General features: G+C 48.5%; 2 protein-coding genes across 3 annotated transcripts; one reads left to right on the top strand and one right to left on the bottom strand.

Moving 5' to 3' along the window:
- Positions 1–5759: 5759 nt before the first annotated feature.
- Positions 5760–7120, top strand: NXNL1 (nucleoredoxin like 1). Its single transcript, XM_036740828.1, has 2 exons — positions 5760–6124; positions 6805–7120. Exons 1-2 carry the CDS (start codon positions 5799–5801, stop codon positions 7118–7120), a joined length of 642 nt encoding a protein of 213 aa, XP_036596723.1. The 5' UTR covers positions 5760–5798.
- A 916-nt stretch (positions 7121–8036) lies between these two features.
- Positions 8037–13517, bottom strand: MVB12A (multivesicular body subunit 12A). 2 transcript variants are annotated; one of them, XM_036761176.1, is made up of 9 exons: positions 13235–13517; positions 11649–11768; positions 10740–10836; positions 10416–10542; positions 10037–10153; positions 9795–9892; positions 9383–9444; positions 8656–8712; positions 8037–8499 (listed from the first exon to the last, which is right to left on the bottom strand). In XM_036761176.1, exons 1-9 carry the CDS (start codon positions 13322–13324, stop codon positions 8437–8439), a joined length of 831 nt encoding a protein of 276 aa, XP_036617071.1. In that variant the 5' UTR covers positions 13325–13517; the 3' UTR covers positions 8037–8436. The 2 variants fall into 2 exon arrangements, with proteins under 2 accessions (XP_036617071.1, XP_036617076.1); XM_036761181.1 differs by having other exon boundaries at positions 8656–8758; positions 13235–13469.
- Positions 13518–17197: the final 3680 nt, after the last annotated feature.

The following is a 17197-nucleotide window of genomic DNA, read 5'->3' as shown; positions in this document are numbered from 1 at the left end:
AGCATTCTTAATGCCCTTCAAAGAATCCCTACAGGCATCCCCTTCCTGATGCCCCCCAGCTGTAGCACCAGTCCTCACCACCATTTTATTTATCTTGTATTTATTCTGCATGCATTTTTCTTTATATACTTATCAATCAACCAACCCACAAGCCCTTATTAAGCCCTTACTCTGTGCCAGGTGCTATGCTAAGTACTGGTGGTAATACAAAGACCAAAAACAAACAAACAAAAAAACTGTTCTTATCCTCAAAGTGCTTACATTCTAATGGGCAGACCAACATGTGTATTAATGGGGTCATATAAGACATGGACTAGGTGGAAGGTAGCCTTAAAGCAGAAGGCTAACTAGCATTTAGGGGGACCAGGAAAGGCATCCTGCAAAAGGAGATGTTTAGGCTGTCTTGAAGGAAGCCAGGGATTCCAAGAGATGGAAAGCCTTGTGGGCATGTGTAATTAAGGTGCAACTTTTTTTAAAAATTGTTTTCCTTTTTGGAGCACTAAAGTAATCAAGTGCCTTTGTTTCTTTGATTAAATCAGGGGTTTTTGATGACCTGCTTAAGAAACAAGAAAGCCTAGTTCACATGGTTTTGAGTCACATGATTGACCCTGAACAGGGTATATAAACTCAGAGGTTAGCATTTTGACTGGGGCTCTCACTCACTGGAAGAGTGTTGTGTGATTTGACCAGACAAGACTCTGGGTAGCCATTGTTAAGACCACCCCCCATCCCCCACCTCAGCTTTGAAAAAACCCAGAGGTTGGTGTTTCTCTTTTTGGTAACTATGTATGTGATGTCTTGATCAGACAAAACCTGTCTGTCGAATTGTGTTATTTGCTCTATATCATCTCTGTTTGTAATTTCTGTTTGTATTTGGACTGAAGTTCAGGATGCTGACTTTCCCACCTGAACTAAGTGAATGATATATGTATGTTTGATTAAAGTGAGATTGTTAACCCCTTAAAGTTGCTTTCCTTACACAAGCAGATCAAAGAACCTGTGCTGGCAATTCTTCTGTGTGCTGGTGCTGTTGGTCTTTCACCCCTACAGCAGATGCTTAGCAACATTGTTGTTACAGCATGGTAAGCAGATAAAGAAAAGGCATGGATTTAGAGCTAGAAGAGGGCTTAGAGGTCATCAGATACAACCCCTTTATTTTACAGTTGAGAAAACAGGTTTAAAGTTAAATTAATTTGCCCAGGAACCCAGCAAGTGTATATGGTAGGATTTGAACCCAAGTCTTCCTTTCTCCAGATGGAACTCTCTTTCTCCAACAGCAGATGGAATACCATGGGTGAGGAAGAGCAAGTAAACAAGCATGGCCAGAACATCAAGAGCTTGAATAGAAGTAATGGATATGAAGACTGGACAAATTATATAGGTCCAGGTCATGAAGAGCTTTAAATGCCAAACGAATGAGTTTATACTTGATCCTAGAGATAATAGGGAGACACTGAAGTTTGAGGGTGTGTGTGTGGAGGGGAAGAGGTGAGTCTAGGAAATCATTTTGGTAGCTGTGTGAAGGATAAATTGCAGTGGTAAGAGACTTGAGGCAGACAGACCAATTAAAATATTATTATAATACTATAGATGACAGATAATGACTGTGAGTGGTGGCTGTGTGAGTAGAGAGACTTGCAGTATGTAAAAGATGTTGTGGAGGTAAAAATGACAAAATTTGGCAAATGATTGGATGTATAGAGTGAGACTAAGAAGCGAAAAAAATCACACCAAGGTTGGGGAAGTGACTACAAGAATAGGGTCTGAATGTGTTAGGGAAGAGAGGTGGGCTTGGGGGAATATAAGCCTTGTTTTAGACATGTTGCATTGGAGGTTTCGGGAGAAAGATGAGTTTAGTTTTGGACATGTTGAATTTGAGGTGTCCTATGGGACATCCAGTTCAAAAGTTCCAATAGGCAAGTGATATGAGACTAAAGCAAAGGACAGTTCAGTAGGATGAGGCATACCAATCTAAGAATCATCAACATAGAGATAATAATTGAATGCATGGGAGATGAGATCACCAAATAAGAGTGTAGGGAAAAAAGAGGGCCCAGGACAGAGCTTTGGGGGACATTCAGAGTTAGTGGGCATGGCATAGATGAGAATCAAACAAAGGTTTTCATAGTTAAGAGTAAAGATTGTTGGGTTTTTTTTTGTCTTTGTAATCCTTGCACCTAACAGAGTGCATGGCACATAGTAGGTACTTTATAAGGATGCCTGTTGATTGATTGACTCTGCTCTTTTTGAGAGGCAGTAAGGAGCAGTAGACTGGATGCTGGATTTGGAATCAGATTTTGATTCCCAGATCTGGTACTTACTGCCTATGTGACCTTGGACAAGTCATTCACCTCTCTGGGTCTCAGGTACTTCACCTATAAAATAAGGAAGTTGGACTGGATAACCTCTAAGTTTCCTTCTACCTTGAATTCTATATTTTTAGATTCTCCTGTTTCCCCACTCTCCATGCTCCCAGCACAGCCAGGCTGGTTCCTCACAGATTTCCCAAAGGAACAGAATGAAACAATTTGGTTCCAGACTTCAGCCCCAGAAATTGTTCTGCTGACCTCCTCCCCTGCTTTTACTAATAACTATGACAGACAACATTTAGCCCTAAGGAGGTGATAAGCTGGGCATCCCTCACTGTGTACAAGGACACAGCCTTAGAGGATATCAAAGACCCTAGATCCTTTCCTATTCCTGTGGTGACCTCATAACTTCAGTCATCACATACATGCTGCTGATTGTTTCTCTATCAACCTCTCCCTAGATATCCAGTCCCCTATTCCCAACTACATGAGTTACTTCTCCATCTTGAAGAGTCCATGAGCCCCTCAAATTATAATGCTATGGCCAGGAATATTTGAAAGACTGTGGAAAATGGGAGAAGCTCATCATGGCGGGAGAAAGGCTACTGCCCTTACTTTCAAAAAACAAAGGAGAGCTGTCTGCCAACCAGAGGCCTGAGAGCTTGGTTTCGACTCCTGGGAAATTTCTAGATCAGCAAGAAGGTAATTGATGACTATCTACAAAGGGAAGCCACGATTACATTCAGCCAACCTGCACAACTTTTTCAAGAGCAAGCAGGTCATGCCAGACTGATCTCATTTCCTTTTTTAACCAGATTACTAAACAGATAGGTTTGGGGAAAGCTAGGGACATGGTTCGTGTGGATTTTAGTAAAGGTTTTGATAAATATCTTTATTCTTATGGAAGGATGTGCACTGGATGAGAATAGTTAGATGGGTTTGGAGCTGACTGGATGACTATACTCAAAGAGTAGCAGTTTAGCGTTAAGGTGTCTGGAGGGCTCTGGTAGAATCCTCCAGGGATCAGTGACTGGCCCTGGGCTGTTTAATATTTCAATCAATGCTAAAAGCTTAGATGGAATGTTTACCAAATTTGTGTTTGAATCGGTGTTAGGAGGGAGGCAAATACCAGACGACAGAATCAGGATCTAGAAATATCTTGATAGGTAAGATTGGGTTGAATCTAATAAGAGGAAATTCAATGGGGATAAGGGTCAAGTCCAGCACTTGGAAACAGAATAGTGACATTTCCACTATGAGATGAGAATGCATGGTTAGGTAGCAGTTTATCTGAAAAAGACCTAGGGGTGTTGGTGCATTGCAAGCTCAGCGAGTCACCAGTGTGATGTGGCAGCACCTTGGGCTGCGTTAAGAAAGATACAGCTTCCAAGAGGTACTTGTCAGACCGCAAGTCATTAATAATGAAAACAGTCACAGTGATAAGAATAGCTAGCATTTCTGCAGTGCCAACCATGTGCCAGGCACTGTGCTTTACAAATCAACCCTGGGAGATAGGTACTACTGTGATCCCCATTTTACAGACGAGGAAACAGATTGACTTGCCCAGGATCACACTAGGAAGTGTCAGAGGTTGGATTTGAACTCAGGTCTTTCCTGACATGAGGCCCAGTGCTCAATCCATTGTGCCACCCAGATGCCTCATCTGGAGCATTATGTTCCATTCTAGGCGCCACAGTTTAATAAGGTCACTGATAAGTTGATGGGACAAAAGGCCTTGAGTCCATGTATTTTGAAGAAAAGTTGAAGTCACTGGACATGTTTGGCTTAGAGAAGACTCCAGACACATAGAAGCTACTGAAGGCTGTCATTAGATTTATTCTATTTGGTGCCAGAGGGCTGAACAAGGAGCAATGTGTAAAGGCTGCAAAGAGACAATGTCAGGCAAAACTTTCTAATAATTAGAACCATCCCAAAGTGGAGTGGGCTGCTTTTAGAGTGGTTCATCCCCACTCCTTGGAGGTCTTCAAGCACAGGCTTATCAGGTATGTTCTAGGAGGGATTGCTTTCATGCCTGGCTTGGACTAGATGGTCAGCGATGCCCATTCCAACTCTCAAATCCTGTGATTCTGGACTGTTCAGCCCCAAATCTGTCCTTCCTTCCAACTTCTGCATTGATACTGATGGCACCACCATTTCCTCAGTCTCCCGGGTTCCCAGCCTTGGAATTATCAATGAAGCTTCTCTTGTCATACACTCTGCACAGCTAATGTGCTGCCAAGTCTTGGCATTGTTGCCTCTATATCTCGGGCATCCAGTCCTTTCTACTACGCTCCCCTGGCCCCGGCCCTGTAGGCCTTTGTCTCTTACCTAACCTAGCACAATAGCTTATTAAACTCAACTTCCTGCTTCATTTCTTTCTCCAATTCATCCTCTACTCTGACACCCATTAATATTCCTAGTGTACCTCATGATGATGAGACATCTGCTCAAAGACCTGCAGGGACTCTCCAAATTTTAAATTCCCAGTCCTGGCATTCAAGGCCTTCCACAATCTGGCTCCAACCTAAACATCCAGTTCACACACTTTATTGTAGCCAAACTAGACTGTCTTTGTGTCCGGTTTATGTCTATATGACTTTGCTCATGGCATCCCCCATGCTTGAAACAGAACCCCACCCCTTTATCTGTTTCTGTTAAATTTCTCTCCTCTCTCCTTTGGGAGCCAGCTGCCAGGCACCCGCATTGCTCCCTCCTCCAATTGTCATAGTGTCTTACCTCACCCTCCTTTACCCCACTACATACTACCCTGGACCGTACTTACTTGGGTCCAAGGAGAATGCCCTCAACTAGACAGTAAGCTATTGAAGGCAGAGTGTGTCATTTTCACTCTTAGAGGCCTAGTTCCTTCAATGCCTTGCCCATAGTAAGGGCTCAGTAAATGTTTGATGAATCATGTGGGAATGAATTGAAAAGTTAACATTTCAATGATCAGAGTTTTGTGGTTCTGCAGGGTTGGATGGCTGTTCTACCCTTTTCTACCACTGAATCACTGTTTTCGAAAGGACAAGGACTTTAACAGTGGCTTAGCAAGGTTGACCCAGGTCTGTGGAGCCCAAAAGGAGACCGTCAGAGGCTGACCTGAGGAAAAAGGGTTCACTGAAGGAAAATGAAGAGCCCAAGCTAAGGTACTCACTGGTGCACAGGGGTAGAAACCCAGTTCACTGCTGGGGACCATGCCTTACCATGAGTCCCTCTTCCCTCTAGCTCATAGCCCTCTAGAGGGCAGCCTGCCTTTTCTGCCCTCACTTAGCTAGGACTCAGAAACAGTGAGAAAGAGGTTAGAGGTTTAGGAAGATTAACCTTACAGAGGACTTGACCTCCCAAAGCCATTCTATTCATAGAAGGGCCCCTACCAAGCTCTTGAAAAATTACCTCAGATGACATATTGCTTTCACCCACAAGCTCCTTCAGCAAAAATTCAATCGGGCCTGTCTCAGAGCTGACCCGTGGGAGCCAGGAAGGACAGGCATGTCCTCTCTCTTCATGGGAAAAGTCCTGATAAGGAATAACAGTGAGGGAGATGAGGTGGACACAGAGCAGGAGCTGAGTCTCAGGCTGGACAACAGAGTGCTGCTGCTGTATTTTGGGGCTGGGGAGTGCCCTCAATGCCAGGCCTTTGCCCCCATCCTCAAAGACTTCTTTGTGAAGCTCACAGATGAGTTCTATGTGAACAGGTCCTCACAGATTGCGCTGGTATATATCTCCCAGGACCAGACTGAAGAGCAACAGGACACATTCCTCAGAGATATGCCCAGGAAGTGGTTGTTCCTGCCATTCCAGGATGAGTTGAAAAGGTAAGCCTAGCTGGGGGCCCTTGCTAGGGGAGGGAGAGCCAGGTAAGGACTCCAAGCTTGGGCAGGTGGTAGAGATTCTCCAGAGTGGCCCCTCCCCCCACCAGTGCTGCCTGCCCTATGTCCCTTCACCGCCCAATATTAGAGCCCCAGGACCCCCAGCAGAAGGCCCAAGGAAACAGAAGCTCCCTGAAGTGACGCTGCAAGAATTAGGCCTTTAGAATTAGGCCTGTTCTACCAGAACAAGGCGTGGAGAACAGAAAACAAACCAATATTTAACAATTTATACCATGGGGCCAAGGGAGGGGTATTGGTCTCTCCCCTACTGTCCCGATCATGGCCCATACTTGGGCACAGAGGCTTCTGTATTTATGGCCTAGTAACCCGAGGCCAGTCCAGCCTCTTCCCTACACTGCCCTATCTACCATCTCCCAAGACACATCCTACAGGGACTATGCTCCCTTCCCAATCCCCTTACGTGAGGAGGAATAGGAACCAGAATTCCTGCCCTCTCCTTTCAAAGTAACAGCTCTCTTCTTTGAGAAGAGGAAAAAGGGACCCCCCCCCCCAGCCCCAGGACCTGTTCTAAGAAGTAGGGGAAGGGCTTCTGTTGTAATCCAGTCTTCTAGTCCCATCCTATCTCAACCCCTGGATACTGAGGCCTCACACTAACTTGCTCACAGGGACCTTGAGCAGATGTTTTCTGTAGACCACATCCCCATGGTAGTTGTCCTGAAGCCTAGTGGTGAGATGGTCACCAGGGATGCTGTGGAGGAAATTGGCCGACTTGGGCCTGCCTGCTTCTGGAACTGGCAAGAGGCCTCTGAGATTATAGACCGAAACTTCCTAGCTGCTGAAGACTTTGATGATTTGGCACCCAGGAGCCTCACTGACCCCATCCGACGACTCAAATATAAGATTGAGAAGGAGACTTCAAGAAGCCGCACCTCACAAGATGGTGAGGGAGAGGAGGAGACTGGAGATGGGGTGATGTTCTGAACCTGCTGAGTGGACTCAGAAATGGGCCCTGGGTGGAAGCTGCCAACCCTATAGGAAGCTATCCACTGACTTCTAGATGTTTGGGTCCCTACAAAAACTTGCAAAAGCAGAGAGGCAGGAAAGACACTGAACTGAGATCCAAGTAGTGGATTCATCTTGTGGATGAACCCTGAAATCTCAGGGGCCTGCTCCCTTTTTCCTGTAGGACAGCCTCTCCTTTCTACCTGATGTCCCGCCTGCTCTCCTTAGGACTGGGGAACTTCCTCTGGCCCCAGGAGAGACAAGACTATTCTTAGGGAGATACCTAGGATATACCACAGAAGATACCGCTGGAGCCTCAGCTCCAACGAGGGCTGACACTGCAACACCAACCTTTAACAACTCCATACATGGCAACATCTGCAAGAATTGCCCAGACCACTCTATATTCCATTTCCTCTAGCAATCACCCCAATCAGCCATTCCAAGACGAGCTAAGACACTAGGAAAGTGAGGAGCATGAGGTTGTGGGAAGCACATGAGGTTGTGGGTGGCAGTCTAATTCAACCCCTTACCTGAACCAGAATCTCTCGGACAACATACCTGCTAAGTAATTTTCCTTGAGGACCTCCTCCAAGAAGGCGCCCACCACCTCCCAAGGCAGCCCGTCTCACTTGGGGAAAGCTAGAATTTTCGGAAAGCCTTTCTCTATATCAAGCCTAAAGCTGATGCCTCTTTCTGGCTTCTACCCTTTGCTCCTCATTTGGCCCTCTGTGGACAAGCAGACCGGATGTCTATGAATTGCCCTTTATACACGTGAAAGGTTCTCATCTCTCCTTACTGCACTCAGTATGGGCCAGAAAGAGGAGTTCTGCTCTCTCCATCCTGAGGGGTGTGAGGGGGGAGGGCACAGCAGGCTATGAAAGATAGGAAGCAATGGGATCAAGAAGAAGTCTTTAATTGAGCCAGTCCTGCAGGCTTATCACCAGGAAAAAAAAGTCCAAGGCACACAATTTTGTTCCCTGCCTGCCCAGAGCCATATCAACCCTCTGAGATGCCTGTGCCAGAGCAGAATAGCTTCAGGACCCCACCTCTCCCCACACCTTCACCAGGCACCACCAGTGGCAAACTCTCAGACTCTTGTTAGGGGCTGAGTTGCCTGTCCCAGAGATGCTGTGACAGGCTGTAGGCTTCCAGACATCAGAAGGGACCATGGAATGTAGTGTCGCCCAAGGGGCAGAGAGGGCAAGAGGAAGAAGAAGAGAGGCACTCTGGTCAGCAATGCACCAGCGGTGCCATTCCAGAATCTTGAAGGCTGATCCTTTCTCCACTGGGAGCTAACAGACACTGGGAGGCAGGCGGGCTGCCGCTGTCCTCTCCACCACAAAGCCGTAGTTGTACTGGAATGACATACAGAATGAGAGATAGGGCAGCTTCATGGGCAACGGACATGAGAACTTTAATCTCAGCTCCCACCTCCCACAGAAGACCTCACCTGTAGGGGCTGGGGGGTTTCAGGGAGACATGACTATGGGACAGAGGGCCAAAGGACCTACCTCCTCTTCGATGTCAGCCAGTGATTTGATAGTCAGGTCTGCAAAAGTAGAGAAGCCCTGCAGGAAGGGTCAGAGGAGGGTCAACCCCAGGGCAGGTCTCCACCTTTTGGAAATTCCGGAGGACACAAGAAAACCCAAAGCCATCACCAGGCTCTTTGGTATGTGAGTTACACACCACATAAATTCAATAGCAAACCCTGATTTAGGAGTCTGGCTGCCCATGCCTCCAGTGACCACACCACAAGATGCCTCACCCCATCTCCCAGTACTCAGGCTCAGGCCCATCCTTCAAAGCCCCCAACCATCCCCAGAATCCCCAACTCTCTTCCATGCCTCTCACAGGCTCCCTGATACCCTCTGCACCCACCCTGTCTCAACCTTCTTTACCCATCTCCCACTCCTAAGGCTGTCCAAGGGCCTATGGGAAGTGCTGTTTTATAGGAGCAGGGGAAAGGGACAGGCATGGGGGTGGGTCTGATGAAGTACCTCTGGCACAGGGAGAATCCAGAGTCTGACAATGGGGTCTGCTTCATGGGGCAGAGGAGTTTAATGTAAAATTGGGGCAAGGAAAATGTCTCAGCATGAGTGCCCATCAGTATATATTGTTGTGAGGAAAGTACTTTTAAAATTGTCAAATGCTATCTGTTCATGTGAGGTATCATTAGCACTTATTACTGAATAATAAATGCAATCATGTAGCTTGCTTCACTCCTGGGGGACCACTCACCGTTGGACCATTGTCTTTGCCTTCAAACTTGGGGTGCAGGATGAAGGGAACCCCATCCATGGCTGAGAAGAAAGATTACCAATGAGTGAAAAGGTAATGGGATGAAAACCAGAGCTGCCCTCCCATCCCCCTGAAGAAACTAAGGGCTGGCCTGGGAACCAGAGGATGCTAGAGTTGGAAAGGACCCAAGATATTCTCTAGTCTAAACCCTTCATGTCAGGGAGGGGAGGGTTGCAAAGTTGGCAAGCAGCAGAGCCAAGACTAGAACTCAGGTTTTTCTTAGCCTAAGCATTTTTTCTTCTATACCTTGTCAACTCTGCCACTATCCAGACCCTTCTCTTCCCAGTGCCTCACTGTCCCCGTCTTTCCTCTGATCCTTTATAGTTGAGTAAGAATGCAGAGTTCAGTTTACCTGAGATGCCATATAGACTAGAAGCCTCGTAGATGGAATCACTCCTCCTGACTGTCCCTTGTCTTGAGCTCAATGTAGATAGCTTCTCTGAGCTGTCACTGTGGAGTGCCACAATCAATGACCATGTAGAGTAGCAGGGGTGGTCACCCCTCAACCTCCAGTAAAATGTTGCTTCTTGATCCCTCCTCCCCTCCAGTCCAAGTCTTGGGTGCCCCCCACCCCCAACATCCTGCCAGTCTCACCTGGATTTATCTAGGGAGAGGCCACTCATCCCCAAGCTGATGCTCCGAGGCTTAGGAAGGGGCTTGGGTTTGGAGACTTTACCTTTCTTACACCAAACTGCAAAGCCGCCTATTTCCCTAGAGAGTAAGACATGTTTTAGAAGGAAATCTGTCATTTGTACCCAAGGAAGATCACTCCTTGGGGACCTTGGGGTGAGGGCTCACTGCCTCCTAGGACATGTGGGTGAGGGGGTGTGTGTGTGCATACATATGGAGATGGTTAAAAGATCAGGCATCTAGATGTGTGAGGAAGGCTAGTGGGGTGAGAGGGTTGTGTATATGGGATGATGTTAGCCAGGGGAAGCTAGAGTGGACAGGGGCTTCAGGGGCAGCTCTCTACCCAACACGCATGTATCCTGGCACCACTTTGCTCTTGCCACTCAGCCGGACATCAAACACAGCCGTATCAGCCACTCCAAGGGGGACCAGCTTCATGCAGACCCGTTTCTTTTTTGATACTGATGCCTCTGGGCAGGAGGGGAAGGAGAATAAATGTCTATATGGCATTGGACTAGGTCAGCTGAATCCCTGACTAATGTACCTACCCTCCCATCCACGTATGCGACTAGGACTCAGGATTCACAATAAAGTTATCACTAAACACACTACAAGTATGCGTGTGCACACATACACACACAAAACCCAGTAAAGAGAATGACCTTACTGGTATCTAGGAACTCGCTGATATAGGTGAAGCCCATAGCAAGAGGTGTTTTCTCATTTAGGATCTGGATATCTGTAACCACATTTTCCTGGAGAGTCTGTGAGGAAAGGAACAACGGTCACTGTAGCTGCTGAAAGGAGAGTCAGGATCAGCCAGCACAGGCAGGGGAGTACCCACAACTGCTTTGTTGGGGGAACACTTCCTGTGGGGGCAGCAGAGGGCCCTGGAGAGCTGTAACTCAAAATTACTGGCACTCAGGGCAAATTTAGGTGGAGAAAGGAGGGAGACAAAAGAGGCACAGGACAAAGGGCAGTGTGAGCAAAGAAAGGTCATCTCAGGAGAGAGGTGCTACAGCAACGGGACTCTGGCAACTTGGACCTACAAAAGACCGTGCACAGGATGAGACTGAAAGGACAGAAGCCACAGGGATGAGGAGGCATGTCCTTGCATCCCCCATGCTAGTTACAGCTTTGGAGCTATGCCGAGAGCACTGGCGTAGGAGAGTTAGGACACCTAGATGTGTGTTTAAGTCCCAGCTCTGATATTTACTATTCAGTAACCTTAGGCCAGCAGTAGGGAAACCTTTGGCCTTGAGGCCACGTAAGGCCCTCTAGGTCCTCAAGTTCAGCCCTTTGAATCCAAACTTCACAGAAGAAATCCCCTTAATAAAGGATTTATTCTGTAAAACTTGGACTTAATCAAAAGACCTAGAGGGTCACATGTGGCCTTGAGAGCGAAACTTCCCCACCCCTGGCTTAGACAAATCACTTCACCTCTCTAGTTTCCTCATCTGTAAAAATCAGGATTATAGCTGTATTACCCACCCGTGACTGCTGTGGGAAAAGCAGACTGGAAACTCTGAAGGGTGATGGGAAGGGAACAGGAGCTCTCATTATTATTATTCCTTACCTCACTGCTGTCACCACTGCCAGGCCCAGTTTCCCCAGGACTGAGGCACAGGAAGTAGCCAGACTTTTGTGCAAATCCCTTTCCAAAGTTGGCAGGTGCCCCCTCCACTGTGCTTGTGATCTAGGGGTCAGAGAAAGCAGGTCACTGCCATGGAGCATGGGGAGGAGGGGCACCAGTGGACCAAGACCTGGCCCTAGCTCTTCTCTTGGCATTTCCCCCTCACCCCACCCTCACCTCCAGCCAAAGGAATCTTGCCTTCCAATGCCACAGGCTCCAGACATCACCATCCCCCACTTCCTGCCTTGGACAAGAATACTGAGACCTGGAAGCTGTGGAGTCAGACTTGGACAAGCCCATGAGACCAGAGGGCAGGGCAAAGATAGTTACATTGGGGCCAGAGGGTCAGGGTGAGATCAGGGACACTGAAGCTGGAGGGGCTGGGATGGGAGATCAGTGATGGGAGGGGTGGAGCATGGGGCAGGGGGAGGATGGAACTCAGAGGGCTTGGGAGAAGCCAGGCACAGGCACTGAGGGTGGGGGAGGTGGGATGAGTGAGGAAAAGGGACCTGAGGACACTGAGAGAGAGGTCCAGGCAAAGATAGGAATACTAGGAGGAGGGAGAAGGGGGGAATACCAAGTGAGGAAAAAGAGGTGAAGTGGGGGCGGGGATGGGGGTGGGACAGCCCCACCTGGAGGGATGGGATCTGAAAAAGAGGAGGACGTGAGGGGATTGGGAGAGAACTGGGCTATGGGGCAGAGGGGCACAGGGGCCAGGAGAGGATGAAGATACAAGGCAGGTGTGTACATGGGGGTGGGTGCTGGGGTGGGGACAGGAAAGGACAAGAACTCTAAGGCTGGGAGGAACAGGGGTGGGAGGACCCTGGAGGAGGCTCAGGGGCACACACAGGGCAGGGAGAAGGGAAGGCAGGGAAACTAAGGCTGGAGGAAGGGCACACAGGGACACTGAGGGGGGGCAGGGGAAGAGCAGGGACAAGGTGGGGGGCTGGCCACAGAGGTGGGGAGGGGGACAGAGGAAGGGCAGTGACAAGGAGTGGCAGGCCACAGGGACACTGAGGTGGGGAGGAGGCACAGGAACGCTGAGGGTGGCCAGGGGAAGAGCATGGACAAGGTGGGGCGAGCCACAGGGAGGCTGAGGGGGGTGGGCAGGCACAGGGACACGGGACAGAGGGGCAGGGAGAAGGGAAGACGCAGGGAAACTAAGGCTGGGGGTGGGGCGCACAGGGACACTGAGAAGGAAACGAGAAGGCACAGGAAAACTGAAGTCAGAGGAGGCACGGGGGCTGGGGTGGGGGAAGAGGGGGGAACCAGAGGGACACTGAGGTGGCGGGGCACAGGAGGACTGGGGGAAGCAAGGGAAGATCAGGAACAAGGGGGGAACCAGGACACAGCGACGCGGCGTCGGACACTGAGGTGGGGGGAGGCACAGGGACCCAGGAGTGGGGTGGGGGCGGGGCAGGCACAGGGACACGGGGGCGGGGCCCACAGGGACGTTGAGGGGAGGCACAGGGAAACTGAGGCCGAAGGGATGGGAAGGAAGCCAGGTCGGGCTCCACTCGCTCACTTACCGCGCTGTAGCCCCGGGGCGGGACCGCCGAAGCCAAAGCCCAGGCCAGGCCGGCTATCGGGGGCCCGTCAGGGGCGGGCCCAGGATCCATCCTAGGAGCTGCGGATCGAGGCGAACGGAAGCGTAATGAAAGGGTGTTAGGGCTGCCGAAGCGAGGGGCTAGGGCCGCCAAGTTGACCAAGCCTGGAATTCCGTCCCCGGCAGTCGCCCACAACTCGCCGGACTTTGGACCCGCCGGGGCTGCCTACAGAAACTACAGGAACCAGAAGGCAATTCGGTGAACTGGGTGCGCATGCGCAAACATTCTTCCCATAAGTCTTTGGTGCAAAGCCTGCGAAGTTTCGCAGCGCACAACCCGAGCCAAACAGTTGATATCACTCCGCGAAACACTGGTTCAGAACGCACAATTCGGACATAAAGCGTCCTGCGCATGGGCAAATTCCTGGGGAGCGTTGATGTGTTAATGACGTTTACGAAAAGGACTACATTACCCAGAGATACTTGCAGCAGGAAACCGGCCCCTTAACCACAGATCTCTCAGCCCTCCCGGGCATCCCTGGCTCACGGAGTGGAGTAGCTTTGTGGGAGGAAGGAGAGTAAGTGGGAGCAAGTCAGAGCAGTTCCGGCCCAAGGGATCAAAAGTTTAGGTGGTCTTTGAGTTTGTTCCAACTGGTTATCAGGTACTTATCACCCCTTGCCTGCAGCACAGCTCCAGCTGCTTGCCTGTGGATCTCTGCCTCCAATCCTGCTGTTCTCCCGTCAATCCTGCACAGCTGCCAGAGAGATAGTTCTAAAGCACTACTGCTCGAGAAGCTTCCGTGGCTCCCTGTTGCGCATAGGACAAGATACAAACTTCTCTGACAGTCAAGGTTCAGTCCACCTTTCCAGGCTTATTACAAAGGACTCACCTACAGATTCCATAATCATGCTGCCCTTCCCTCATCAGACACCACCTGGTGCCCAGAGGAGCAGCCACCAATGGAATCTTTCCCAACTTTCTTACTAATGCTCCCTTCCCCTTTCCATCGAGTCCATCTCCACCCCAATGAGCAATTACCCAGAATCTCTGCTTTACTGAGACCCTTAGGCCAGGCACCCTCCCTGTTCTTCACTGGAGGTGGGCAAGGCCTCTCCAAGCCTTCTCCTATACTCTACTGGGTTGACATGACACTTTGGTTGGTTGGTTGGTGGGTGGGTTGTTGTCCTTATTTCTCGAAGAGGACCAAAATGACATAACTATGTTAAGAATCAGGTCACAATGTGTCTGACCAATAGGAGCCCGAAATGTTCTACCACAGGTTGGGCACAAATAACCCATGTGAACATTTGGGGCATGACTGTTCACACTATCTGGATATTAAATTGGGAGTCAACAATTGTAATCCTTCCAGGAAGCCTTCCCAGGGAACCCCACTTAGGTCCCAATCTAAACTGCTCCTCCCCTTCTGTACAGGGAACCCCACAGCAGACCTGATCCAGGCAACCCACCTCCAGACACCAGTCTCTTGCCGTGTCCACCTGGATCTAAGCCATCACCATAGGACCTCTTTGCTTCAGCCACTTCTTTATATGATCCTTCCATGTTCCACTAACAATTGTCCAATATCTCTTCTGCCCTCTGTAACTAAACTCCTTAAAAAGACTGCCTAAAACAGATACCTCCACTTTCTTTTTCTCTCCCTTCTTAAATCCTTTACCTCATCCTTCCACCAAAACTGCTGTCTCCAAAGGCAGCCATGATTTCTTAGTTGCCAAGTCCAGTGACCTTTTCTCAGTCCTCATTCTCCTAGACCCCTCTGCAGGCTTTCACATTGTTCATCACTGTCTTCTCCTCGATCCTCTCTCCTGCTTCTCCTCTTACCTGCCTGTTCTTTCTCTGGCTCCTTTTCCAGATCATGCCCTTCAACTATAGAATTTCACAGGGTTCTGCCTTGAGCCCTGTTCTCTTCTCCAAGAAGTAGTCTTCATTTGCTGATCTTACAATCTTTCATGAATTTAATTATCATCTCTGTGCTGATGATTCCAAAATCTACCTATCCTGCCCCAAACTCTGCTGTCTTCCTATCTTGTATCTACAACTGCCTTTCAGATATCTCTAACTGGATGTCCAGTACACATTTAAACTTAATATGCCCCAAGTGGACTCATTATCTTTCCCCCTAAACTCTCCCTCTCTCCTGCCCTCTTTATTATTGGTAGAGAGCAATAATATCCTCCCAGTCCCTCAGGCTCCTAATTCTACCTTTCCTGTTGTTGACCTCAGTTGTGTCCTATGCTTCATGACCCCATTTGGGGTTTTCTGGGCAATACTGGAGTGGTTTGCCATATTCTTCTCCAGCTCATTTTTACAGATGAGGAACCGAGGCAAACAGGGTTAAGTGACTTGCCCTGAGTCATACTGCTAGTAAGTGTCTGAGGCCAGATTTGAACTCAGGAAGATGAAGTCTTGTGACTTCACATAGGACCAAGACATTTCATCTCTCAGCTTGGAATACCCTTCCTCCTCCACTCACCCTGCTGACTTCCCAACTAATATTCTCTTTTTTACTGGAAGCCTTCCCCATCCCCTCTTAATTCTGGTGCCTTTCCTCTGTTAATTATTTTCTATTTATTTTGCATTTAGCTTGCTTTGTATATATGTGTTTGCATGTTATCTCTCCATTAGGTCACAAGCTCCTTGAGGGCAGGGTTTGTCCTTTCCTTCTTTTTGTATCCCCAGCATTTAGCATAGTGCCTGGCACACAGTAGGCATTTAATGTTTATTTACTGATTGTCTAGAGATGTAGTTTCTAGACCTGACCTGGCTTAAGCTGCCAATTCCTGACTACTGTTAAGATGGGCCTCCTGGCCCTTAAGGGACACATAACACTACTTGCCACTAGGATGGACTTTGAGAGAGGTCCCTGAACAATCTTATCACTCACTTCTTGCAAAAGACATCTCTCCAGCCACTGGACTCATTTCTCAATGGTAAGCATACTCCTATACATGCTACATTCCTGGGCTTCATCATCTCCAGAAACTCATCATTATGCAAGATGAAATCAGCTCATTAACTTATAACACCTCAGCAGCCCTGGTCCACAAGGGGCCCCTCCCTACCTCTGATTGGAGGGTGGCAGATAAACATTGGAGAGCTCCAACTAGATCCTCCACTATTTAATGATGGCACCCCAAGAATTCTCATTCCATCTGGCTACTTTCCTGGACTTCATCATCTTCAGAAATTCCCTGGCTCTATGACTTCATTACCCGCCCTCCCTATCACACATAACTTCCATCCTCCCTTTTTAGCTTTTTATGTATCTCCCCTGTTAGATTGTGAACTCCTCAAGGGAAGGGACTGTCTTATGCCTTTCTTTGTATCCCCAGGGCTTAGCACAGCCCCAGGCACACAAAAGATGTTAGATTAATGTTTATTGACTCTGACTTCTCATACTCTCCCCCCATTCAGTGATTCTGAATCACCAACTCCATTCTCAAGCCCAACTCCCGGGTCTTTCATTCCCATTCTTCTCAACCCTATCCCTCAAATGTCCCACTCCAAACTTACCCATCCCTTCCACTGTACTCTCTGAAATGCCTGCTCAATACTTTCATCTTAATCCTTTTCTTTTCTCACTTCTGAGGAAGCTCACCAAGACTGGGCCCCCTCCTGGTGACACTGTATGTATTCTGGTCACCTTTTCCAGAACTGGTTGTACTTTCACTCATACTCCTTGATTTACTCACTGGTTGTGGTAGAAAAAATCAAGATATTCCTTGCCACTCTTGCCACTTCCAAACTCCTACCATCATCACTCAGCAACTTCTCCTCCTTTTGAGTTTTGCACTATTCAAATTTATCATCTAATCCTTACCCTGGGAGTCATTATTTATCAACCCCCAGGATGCTCTTCTTCCTTTTCCAATGAGTTCAGGGTCTGGCTCATCATCTTTCTCTTCCCCCAACTCCTGCCTTCAT

Source organism: Trichosurus vulpecula, chromosome 1 (assembly GCF_011100635.1).
Source record: "Trichosurus vulpecula isolate mTriVul1 chromosome 1, mTriVul1.pri, whole genome shotgun sequence".
Taxonomy (NCBI): Eukaryota; Metazoa; Chordata; class Mammalia; order Diprotodontia; family Phalangeridae; genus Trichosurus; species Trichosurus vulpecula.
Note: the sequence above shows the minus strand (reverse complement) of the source record. Positions and strands in the feature narration are given on the sequence as shown.

Coding starts and splice junctions, on each gene's coding strand:
- NXNL1 (XM_036740828.1), top strand. CDS start 5,799: ATGTCCTCTCTCTTCATGGGAAAAGTCCTGATAAGGAATAACAGTGAG. Junction 6,125..6,804: donor TTCCAGGATGAGTTGAAAAG/GTAAGCCTAGCT, acceptor ACTTGCTCACAG/GGACCTTGAGCAGATGTTTT.
- MVB12A (XM_036761176.1), bottom strand. CDS start 13,324: ATGGATCCTGGGCCCGCCCCTGACGGGCCCCCGATAGCCGGCCTGGCC. Junction 9,445..9,794: donor TAGTCTATATGGCATCTCAG/GTAAACTGAACT, acceptor CTTTCTTCTCAG/CCATGGATGGGGTTCCCTTC. Junction 8,500..8,655: donor TGGCTGACATCGAAGAGGAG/GTAGGTCCTTTG, acceptor ATGTCATTCCAG/TACAACTACGGCTTTGTGGT.